The 11,241-nt window shown below is 39.5% G+C and overlaps 1 protein-coding gene across 4 annotated transcripts in view; it reads right to left on the bottom strand.

Annotated features, from left to right (window-relative positions):
• Positions 1 to 1,098: 1,098 nt before the first annotated feature.
• The window catches only part of AP4E1 (adaptor related protein complex 4 subunit epsilon 1), a 32,419-nt gene continuing 22,276 nt past the window's right edge, over positions 1,099 to 11,241 (bottom strand). For all 4 annotated transcript variants that reach the window (XM_089782031.1, XM_089782032.1, XM_089782033.1 and 1 more), the window contains 5 exons: positions 10,107 to 10,359; positions 8,751 to 9,326; positions 6,772 to 6,956; positions 3,878 to 4,032; positions 1,099 to 3,327 (listed from right to left, as the gene is read on the bottom strand). In XM_089782031.1, coding sequence (XP_089638157.1) covers positions 3,167 to 3,327; positions 3,878 to 4,032; positions 6,772 to 6,956; positions 8,751 to 9,326; positions 10,107 to 10,359 — 1,330 coding nt within the window. In that variant the 3' untranslated portion in view covers positions 1,099 to 3,166. The remainder of the gene's footprint in view (positions 3,328 to 3,877; positions 4,033 to 6,771; positions 6,957 to 8,750; positions 9,327 to 10,106; positions 10,360 to 11,241) is intronic.

Genomic DNA, 11,241 nt, shown 5'->3' with positions numbered 1-11,241 from the left:
TTAGCCTGGTGGGAGGGTTGAAGATTTTTGAGGAGGCAGTAGTGTTTGTCCTGAATCTCTGTAAATTGGACCTTCTGGCTTGTGGAAACTCCTGGAATTGTTTAAGGTTGTCCAGAGGTGACGTGTCACCTAGAATTACAGCTTTGTCAGGAGAGGATGACAACTGATCTGTAGGGGAAATGTCAGGCTGCTATTCTTCAGCATCTGATAATTGCCCCTCCTCAAGCTCCAAGTGCTGTGTCTGAGGTGAGGAGCTTTGGAGTGGGGAGGGGGTATTTCTGCAGCAGTACCGAAGCACGTGGCTATCAGGGAGATGGGGAATACTTGTCATTACTAATTGTCCTGGTGAGCAAATATGAAATACAGGTGTAACGTTCTTTTTCACTATTTTGTTGCAATAAGGAAAATAATCCAGATAGGTGCTAGCACTCTGTCATTCAATGTGTACATTTTTGTAATTCCATAAAAAGAAGCACTTTTGTCCCTGCTTGCTAACACAACTCCTTTAAGTTTTATGTAGCAATGCTTGTTATAGTATCAACAGAGCATTTTTCTGTCTTTTGTTTAATCACTTGGCAATGGTAGTCTAGACCTGCAGCCATTAAATTACAAATCATCTATTTTAAGGAAAAATTCTTCAATTATATTAAATACCATTAGTGCTACTGTTAAGGTACACAGTAACAAAAGACATATGCCCAGTAAAATCAGCCGTAAAACTGGGCTGGAGATTTGCACATTATTAAATTATAGGTAGTGAAAACACTGAGAGATTAACACAATAGTTTTGATGGACTATTTAAAATAAAGGCAGTACCTTTATTTAGTACAAGGGAGCAAACCCTTTATGTCACAACAACATAAGGCTCTTGATGGAGCTGTAAATAAGCAGAGTCTGAGAAAAAGTAAATTAACCATGTGATTAAACAAACTGAGGTGGAAAAAATAAAAAATAAAGGGGAGCATCACACCTGCAATTAAACAGAAGTCATTACTAGTTAGTTTCATATCAGAAGAGACTCAACATCCCATTAAAGAAACGATGAAAAATGCATAGGCCAGGACAGCTATTACTGTAACTTTTACAATAGAGTGAAGTCCAATTAAAGCACCCAACTTTATTTACATTGTGTACGATCGGGGAAATTGAAATAAGGTTTCATTCATACAGATTGTCCGAAAGCATTAAATATACACTGTTTAATGTATGTATAATGTTTAATATATTTACAGATTCAGTGTATTTTACTATATCCCTCAATTAGAGGGTTTTGAAATAGCAGTGACCAAAAGAGCTTTTCTTATGTCATAGTTCCTGTAATAATATAAGACAATTGGCTTAAAGTCAAAAAGAAGTTATTAAAATGATCTTTTTAATCATTGGTGTATCAAAATTACATTCTTTATTGGATATTATGAACATTTAACAAAACAATGCAAAATAAAAACAATTAATACTTTTCTTTCCTCCAACACTGATGCTTGCCAGATAAAAAGTGAGAATATTAGGGTATCTCCTAAGGTTTTCCTTTTCAGTATAAAAGACAGCATAAGGATAAAGCAAATTTTTGTAGAATTCCATTTCCTATGTATGCTGCTTTTGCTAGCATTGTTTGTGCAAATGTCAATTCTTCTAAATTTAAAGAAAAAACAGCTACTTATGTAAAGTTGTGAGAGAAAGTGATGTGTTTCATTTCCTGTCTACATAAATGCAGATCATAGGATTCCAAGGCCTTGCTAATGGATTTTGGGAATGGCAGTGACAAAGAAGGGTAGAAAGAATCCAGACACACACAGCATGCAAGCCAGGCTGACTAGATATATTAAGCCTTAGGGCCTGTCTACACAAAGTAGCAATGTACATTATGTGGGTGCATATTAGTTGGTCCATGTAGACCCTGCCGGTGCACCATGACAATCCCCTAATGCACTTCCGTGAAGTACTTATTTCAAACAGCACTAGAGTAAAACGCACTTGGGATGATTTTAATGATTACTAGCAGCGCCTAGACCAGATAGTGCACTTCAGATACCAAACCCTCCTAACCCTCACACAGGCTGCTCTGTGTGAACAACCTTTTAGAAAGATTCATAACCACATAATGAAGGTCAAACCATGTATAAGCAATAATTCCCAAAGATCAATAACCAATCACTAGACAATTAGCTTTGTAAAAGAAAACTCCAAGTAAATTCAAATGTTTCTGCCCAAACTGAATACACACGCCTGGAATTGTAGTGCTAAGAGCTCCTTCAATACTGTTACATTGAAATGATAAATCCAGTTGTAATGTTTTCCTCTATTATCCTTTTGAAAAATATCCTTGGGATGTGCACTGTGATTCTAATAATCGTTACAGACTTTTATCAAAGGCAAACAATGAAGAACACTAAAATGAAAATGGCCAGGAACTTCAGATACTATACAAATGACTTGATAGCAATGGATCTCCATCCGACGAAGCCATCACCACACAACTCCCAGTTTTAGACACCTCTCTCTTCCTCCAAAGACTGGATGCCATTCATCAAGTCCTTTTCTGGCAAAAGGACTAAAAGATCATGTGCAGTACTTCTAACCAAGTAAGGCCGGTGAAACAATTATGAAGCATGCATTTGTACCCTCTGTGGTAAGATAACATACCACCTACAACAGCCGCCATAGATCTTGTTTCCAATAGTGCTTAAAATACAGCTTTAGAAAAAGTTAATAAATGAAGTAAATGATGTTACAGAAAGAATTTGAGTCATTTTTACAGTATAAAGCTGACTTCATAATGATGTTTTCCTTAAATATTAAAGTACTAAGTAGTTGCTCCTAAGAGTAAAGGAGTGCTACATATAAAAATTACATAATAGAAAATAAATACTTTCAATCATCCACAATAAACATTTCTTTTAAACAGTCAGCAATACTTTATCAGATGATTTGTCAGCAACTGTACAATCCTGAGCACATTTCTGCAGGCACATTGTAGATCATCATACTTTCCTGTTAGTCCGTATGGTATATGCCAGTTGCAGGAGGGCAGGCCATCGGACCATTTTTGAGTATTATCTCAACTTATTTGCTTTGGTAAACATTTGTACATTTGTGTAAGCCTGTAAGTCCTTTGTATACAATTAATTTTACATTGATAAGTTAGAAAAGCAGGCACTGTTGCAATTAAGATTCCTCCATCACCTTTTGACACTGATATAGTAAACTGTCTGGAAGAGCGGAACAAGAGGATCTAAGCCACAGAGACAGTGTCCTTGCATGAGTACGACAATGCAGCAGACAGGGGACTGATGGAAGGAGCCGGCATGCTGCTAATCCCTCATTACCTTAAAACAACAAAGACAGCAACTAATACATTTAAAATTAAAAGAAATAATTGCAATTCATATTAAATACAGTTCAAATTGAAGCAGCCTTTCAAATTAATATTTTCTGCCCTCTTCTTCTCTCACTCATCCCATGCTTCACCAGACATCATGCCTAATTAACCCCCTTGTCAATCCCAATTTCATGCCTTATTTCACACAAACTTTCAAAGCTTGCCTGTCTGTTCCCAGACCCCTTTCAAAATACTTATGAAAACATATCTATTTTGGGAAGCACTTAAGACAAAATGAGAACATGACACTCTATTTGCCATTGTAATGCACCCACTTGCACCTTTACACAACAGTCCTCAGTATCCAAGCAGACTCACTAAAGTCAATGTAGCAATGACTGTGTAGAGTTACTCATATGCAAAGTGCTACTGGATGGGAGACTCAGACTACAAACTCTTTTGGACTGAGACTTCATTTACTTGGCACAACATATGTGTGATACTGTGGACATTCAAACTGCACTATGATATATAAATATAAATGTTAATTCACTCACCAATAATTTCAACAATATGGAGCTTTAGCTTTTGCTTCAGGGTGTTCAGAGCTATTAAGAGAGACTCCTGAGGTGACATTTTAAAATTTTGTTTCACATCATTAGAAAAGGACAGCCACAGTTTCCCAAAGTCTTCAGTGGTAATTTCCATTGGTCTGAAAAAAAAACATGTCACACAAATCTGAGTAAAACCAACAAAGCAACCCTTATATTATTCTGAATGCATCTGATCTCCAAAATAATCTGCATCTGAAAACCATTAAATTAGCAAACAGTTTTAAAAATGCTTGTCAAAATGCAACACTTTTGTCCCACGGGTTACGTACAAGATAGGGACTGTAGGTTTGTTCTTAAGTAGAATCTGTATGTAAGTCGGAACTGGCGTCAGCCGCTGCTGAAACTGATCAGTTTCAACCACGGCTGAATCTGGACGCCAGTTCTGACTTACATACAGATTCAACTTAAGAAACCCAGGCGTCCCCAAGTCAGCTGCTGCTGAAACTGATCAGCGGCTGATTCGAGGAAGCCTGGGGCAGAGCAACTCTGCCTTGGGCTTCCTGTAGTCAGCCGCTGGTCAGTTTCAGCAGCGACTGACTTGAGGACGCCTGGGACAGAGCAGCTGGGGTGCTGCTGGGTTGCTCCAGTAGCGCAGCTCCTCGGCGCTACTGGAGCAACCCGGCAGCCCCCAGCTACTCTACCCCAGGGGTAGGCAAGAAAAGCCTGGTCTGCTGGGGGAGGGGGGGCACTAGCTGCACCCCCCCCCCCCCAGCAGACCAGGGAGACGGGGGTGGCGGGACCGCCCAAGTCCTCCATGGCTTTGCTCCGTCTCCCTGGTCTGCTGACCTGGGAGACGCGGAGCAAAGCCGCAGAGTACGCGGGCAGCGGGACAGTCCAGGTGCGCCACGGCTGTCCCACTGCTGGCGTGCTCCGAGGCTTTGCTCCCCATCTCCCTGGTCTGCTGGTCAGACCAGGGAGATGGGGAGCAAAGCCGTGGAGCACGCCTGCAGCGTGACAGCCCGGGCGCGCTTGAGCTGTCCCCCTGCGGGCGTGCTCTGCGGCTTTGCTCCCCGTCTCGCTGGTCTGCAGGGAGATGGGGAGCAAAGCCTTGGAGCACGCCCGCAGCGGGACAGCCCAGGCGCACCGCGGCTGTCCCACTGCGGGCATGCTCCGAGGCTTTGCTCCCCATCTCCCTGGTCTGCTGCTCCGGAGATGGGGAGCAAAGCCGCGGAGCACGCCCGCAGGGGGACAGCTCAAGCACGCCCGGGCTGTCCCGCTGCGGGCGTGCTCCAAGGCTTTGCGCCCCGTCTCCCTGGTCCTCCGGGGCGAGAAAAGCCCCGTTCGTAACTGCGGATCCGACATAAGTCGGATCCGCGTAACTCGGGGACTGCCTGTATAAAGAATTGCTTTTTTACAGCCCTCTAAATTTTTAAAAAATATCACAAATACATGAAACATTCATGCTGACCAAACTTCAGATTAATGACACTTAAACTATCAAGTTATAAACCCCTGAAATAAAAAGTCTACCATGAAAACCTTTTGTCAGTCTGAAGTACAAAGCCTAATTAAAAACCTTAAATTGGCTGCCTGAACACACAAACTCACTTCTGCTCCTTCAGGAATAAAAACACCAAGGGATGAAAAATAAAGAGCATGAGCTGTTTTTACTGTAAACAATGTCAGTCTTTTCACACAATTTGTGTCCCTGTATTTAAAATAAACTCACTCCGTTTCAAAGATTTACAATTTACTTTCTGCTGAAGCAACATGTCTCCTTTCTGTCCATTCAGTTACAATCCCCATATCAAAAAGAGTATTTAGCATTTCAAGTGAAGTTATCCATGTAAAAAAGCATTCAGTAGTTTTATGGGAATTTTTTCTTAGCTTTCAAATTCATAATTCAGTGAAAATCAATATTTTGGATAATCTAAAAATAATTACTTGGACAGACACCAAACCAAAGCCAAGTGATCTTCTGCAGTCAGAGGTATAAACATTCTTCACTATCCAAAACCTTTGGGACATTCCTAAATGCCTTGTCTCACCACAAAATACTATATTTTCCACGGCAGCAAATAAATAGTAACTAATACATATGATTTTTGTTTAGGTATTAGTACAGAACACAATCAGTAGTAATATTTTACAGTGTGATTTAGAGAGAAGTATATTTTAGATAATTTGGAATAAAAGCTGAACTCCAAGGAGAGAAGTCAAAAAGAGGTAAGAGAGAAGAAAGAGATTCATGTCTGAAATACTAATCTGTCTTTCTTGTAGTAAATGCAAGGAATTTAGATCATGCCATCTTAATTTACAAAAGAAAACTTCTATCTCAAATATAAATTTAAAAAGCAAAAGGGAAGATACCAAAAATGCCTGTGAAAGTCACTATATATATAATTTTTTAAACCATGGAAAAAAAATAGGAACTTTAGTGCTCATTTCTGAAAGACTCCATTTATAAGAATAGGCACAGAAAGAAAATTGCTGTATGAGCTTCCTTATGCTGCCCCAGCTATGAATGCTTAACATGGCCAGATGACTATTAAAGATGAGCAGGTTGCTCAGTTCCATGCCTCTTCATTCCATGATCTTTCTGCTGAAACTGCAGACAAAGGAGCCAACCGTGACAATGGGGGGGAATTGTAATGGCATTACTTGCTTCTATGAACCAGATTAATGCCAACACACTTATATCACATATTAATAGGCCTGTGATAGGTGGTGACATATTGTATTAACATTACCAGTCCGAATTAGATTAAAAACCAACAGCCCATAGATGGAAACTTTTATTTCCCATCATCAGTTTCCTCAGCCATCCTGTGCTGTTTACTACTTTGACGGCAATTTCATAATTTTTTTAACAAAGTGTTATTTGATCAGTGATTTACCTGATGAAATCTGACAGTGAGAAAATCAGTGAAAACTCAAGATGAGTATCCATATCTAGATGATAACTAACGAAGCCAGAGAGAATGCCCGTTGTACAGATCTTTTCCAACTGCACAGACTTCCGACAGCTTTCTATGCTTTGAGCTTCTATTACAGGAAAATGACAGCTAAGATTCTCAAAGATCTACAAATAAAAAAAAAAGTTGAGGTATAGAAAATATTCATCTATTTAATCCTTGAATGCCCCAAGACTGATTTTGAGCTTACACTCTCATAAACTAATTGATTGCAATGACATCAATCCCAATTTCCATTAAGTGTAAGATCAGGATCGCAAGGGACAATCCCACTCCATTTTACATTTAACTTTTGGGGAAATACATATGGTACTTTCACTAGCCAAACAATGACATTCCAAACAATCCACTCAACACAATGCTAACTACTGCTCTAGCAGGATTTTATTATAAAATAGCAATTTGTCTAAGCAGCATAAGCAGGAAATCCTGTAAACAGAGAATGCACTCTAAATTGCTCTCTTACTGTAATCCATTAGTGCTGAAAAGAACCATAACTGTTGAATGTTTCATCCACCACATTGTGAACTTACTCATGACTACGGTACTGCTGTTTCGGGTTTATTTGTAGAATTATATAGATGTACAACTTGGCTGACTGCTCAAAGTCTATTTAGTCCTCAGGAAAGTTGCTGAACTAACAACCCTGGAAACTGAAAGCCTTGGATTTAGCCTCAAAGAAGATTCAAGACACAGATGGTGAAACTGCAAGATTTCCTGCACTGTGTCAACAGTTTGCTGAAACAATGAAGTAGGAACCATGTCTAGGAATGAGGATAATTCCATTTCTATCACCACAGCCTCTGCTGAGATTGCTTGCACAGGTGCCAACCATGGTAGCAGTCAGTGGTGCAGACACTTGCCAGCTAAGGTCACAACCAACTAGACATGTGACGGCAGCATCAACATGATGTGACGGCAGCTTAGCATCATTCAAACAAGAAATCCTACAGAAAAAAAGGTCTCAAAACCCATTACCAGTCCCTTGTTAAAGCTACTTCTAAGCCTTTTGCTTATTTCCAGTGATCCAGGTAGCAATGGACCTCTGCAGAAACTGAGGTTTTGTGACTCTGAACCTGAACTACTTTTCAGTGGATTCCCTCTCCCTTCTTACCCCCAAGTCTACTGCTTTTGAACAGGACATAATCTCTATAGATCAGTCAGCACTCTTACAAACATTGAATATCCATAGTATATGCCAATGCACATCTACTGACATATACTCTCATTCTGAAGAGCTCTAACCGTATTTCAGGTGTGTACAAGAGGCCACATACTAGAATATAACAAGATCCACAGACATATATAGCAATCTGCAAATAATTTTAGGGTACATCTCCATTTAAATGAAGAAGTGTGATTCCCAGCTTGCGTACACTACCCATGCTAGTGCTGCTTACCTTAATGTCTAAAAGTAGCAATATGCCTACAGAAGCAGACAGCGATTTCGGCTTGCCAGCCGAGTACATACCCTTAATGGACACTGGGAGGCTAACCCAAAGAGCAGCCACATCACTGTGGACACGTTTATTGTTATGCACTCACTCAAGCAGAACCAGAGTGGGTATGTGTATTAATTCCAGCTCAAATGCAGACATGCCCTTAGATTAATTAACACATGTAAAGGCTTGGAGTTCAATAAATAAGATTTTTCTATTGCATCCTTAATTTTTTACTATGAACTTCCTTTACCAACCTATATACAAATCCCAGATGTAGCTGAAATCCTGATTCTCCTCATGACATGAGAACATGAACAGTAACATGTCTGACTCTTTTAAAAGTCATCAAAAGTTTATCAACTGTCTGAAAAACCTGAAAAAAGCCTCACTGTATGTCATAAGTAAATACAAGGAAACCAACTGGTGGTCTTCTATTGTACAAATAATTCATTTTCTTACCTTAAAATGTTCTGTACTTTCAAAAACGAGGTTCACAGTTTTAAGTGGTGAGGGGCTTTTGTTGGCAACAAACAAGACAAGCAGTGAACAGTCATCTGTCCAAACTTTACATGAGTACACAGTCAGGACGTCACTGCTACAAAGCTCAACTATTTCTGAATGAGGGTGATCAGCTAGTTCTTCTGGCAAGCAAAGACTCAAAGAAACTTTATTAGCAACTGTTTTTGGAGCAGATTGGGAAGGCTGCAAAACTTCAATATTACTATCGGCAAACAAAGAGGATGTTGATAGTCTATAGTCTGAAAGCTTCTCATCTAGTCCAGCTTCTGTTAGGGACTGAGATCTATCCAATGATACACTAGCTTCCAAAACTTCTGAAGAATTCAGTGAGACTTTCCTTAATTCGAGGTGTTCATTGCCCTGAAAGTTATCCTTATCATTGGGTGTAATATCAGGAAAAGGACTGAAAGGCAAGGTAGCAAAATTTTGGATACTAGATGCTTCTTCTCTAGTATGGGTTTCATTTATTTTTGATTTTCTTTTGAACTTCTGAGTCATGGTGTCTGCTTTCCCCATCTGAAATAAAACAGAAGAGATTTTTACTATATTTATTTTCTTTAACTTGGCGATTGGCTCAGAGTGAAGCCCGCCTAGAAGGACAAATAAAAATCAATGGTCACTTTAAAAAAATACATGTTTTAAAATATGCATAGGACTCTTAAGAAGTTACTTGGAGAGTATTAGTGGGGTTCTGTAGGGACAGCATCTTTGTGATTCCTGTACTCTTGAAAAGATTTTGCAGAAGAGCAGAGATAAGATAATAAGGTTTGAACAAGCGGTGCTGATAAAGAAGGGTCAGCAGCAGAAGTGATTTTACTTCTCAAATTCTACCATAGCCAGGCACAAGATAGGAAAATGTGTTAGTCTTAACCCATACTGCCAAGTACACAAACTCTCCAACCTACAGTGGCTCTTAGCAGCTGGGTTAAAGGTAGCTAATATTTAGGAAGCTTAGCATTGTTTGACTTTTGTGAAGAGACAGATCAAGCAAACATAGGGGAGCAAGTGCAAACAGAGAAGTTCTGGCTACTCAGGACAGTTCACTACAAGGTTTACGCCTTTAATAACCAAATAAGTTTCTTGATTTGAAAATCTGTCATTTTAAGGATTTTTACTCTTTTCTTTTTAGGAGTCCCAACAAACATGCTCTTCATGTAAGTTCAGCTATTTCCAATATTGTTTTTTACATTAACGACACATTCTAATGTTAACTGATGAGAGCAGTTGTATATAATCTTAAATGTAATTAAATATGGCTACTTTGTAAATTTTGTAAAATTTATAAAAAACACCTACCAGACTGACAGTGCTGCTTGTCCCTAACCCAACAAACAATGTTGATGCTAGCTGCTGCTTCTGCTTTTCTTCCTCTGAAAGGCTGACTACCTGTTGCTCAGGCTGTATCAGAGGAGGATCATCTACATGTCCCACTAATATGCTGTCCTCAGGAGCAGGTTGTGTTTTATCTTCTTTCCCTGTTTTGTTCTCTTTTTTTGGAAGATAGCCTTCTTTTCCCCATAATTTCCTCACACCATCAAGTTTCAGACAGCTGATCATAAAAAGAGAAGTGATAAATCAGGGTCAGCTTGTGAAAGTGCTATTCTGAAAAGCAAAGCCATTTTAGAGATTTCTGTAAACTTGCATATACTGTGCACGCTAACATCTCTATGGAAAGGAGAATGGAACTAGTCTATCTGCATGGTCATTCCATGCTAGACACTTTCTCTGCTGCTGGTGAAGCACCCCAAAAATGCATATTCAGTGCCTGCTGTGAAATCGGCACGGACATGAATAGTATGTCCAATTTTCTCCCAGCTATTTAGGTTTTCATATACATCAGTTATTACAAAAAGCTTTTTCTTTCACTTGTAATATACATGTTTTTGCTGTTGAGAGTGTGTAATTTAGATGGAGTCATGAAAAAGTGAAGATGATCCAGAAAGTGGAATTTAACCAACATGCACCAGAAGCTGAGAAAACTGGCTCCTGCATACACCCGTCTCATTCCTGATGTTGATATTTCTGTTGTTCCAGTGCCACTGAATTGTTTTAACAAATTTTAATCAGAGTGAGACACGTCCTTGGATAAAATGGACTAATTCCATGAAAGGCTTTGAAAATTAGGAATGGGATCTACAATTTGACAAGGTGTTCTGTTCAATGAGAAACCAAGGTTAAGAAGCAAAATGTGATTGGAATAAATTTCACAGGAGTATTGTACTAAGGGTATGTCTACACTATGCAGCTTTTAGTAGCAAGGCTGTGTCAACACAGCCTTTTTGCTAAAAGTCACTGTGCGCGAATGCTGCTTGCTAGCACTTTTGCCAACAAATACTTCCACCCCCAACAAACGGGATTTCATTTTGTCAGCAGGAGAGCGCTCCTGCTGACAAAGTAGTGTTCCCAATTGCACTTGCCTCAGCAAAACTTT

Source organism: Pelodiscus sinensis, chromosome 14 (genome assembly GCF_052426305.1).
Source record: "Pelodiscus sinensis isolate ZL-2025 chromosome 14, ASM5242630v1, whole genome shotgun sequence".
Taxonomy (NCBI): Eukaryota; Metazoa; Chordata; order Testudines; family Trionychidae; genus Pelodiscus; species Pelodiscus sinensis.
Note: the sequence above shows the minus strand (reverse complement) of the source record. Positions and strands in the feature narration are given on the sequence as shown.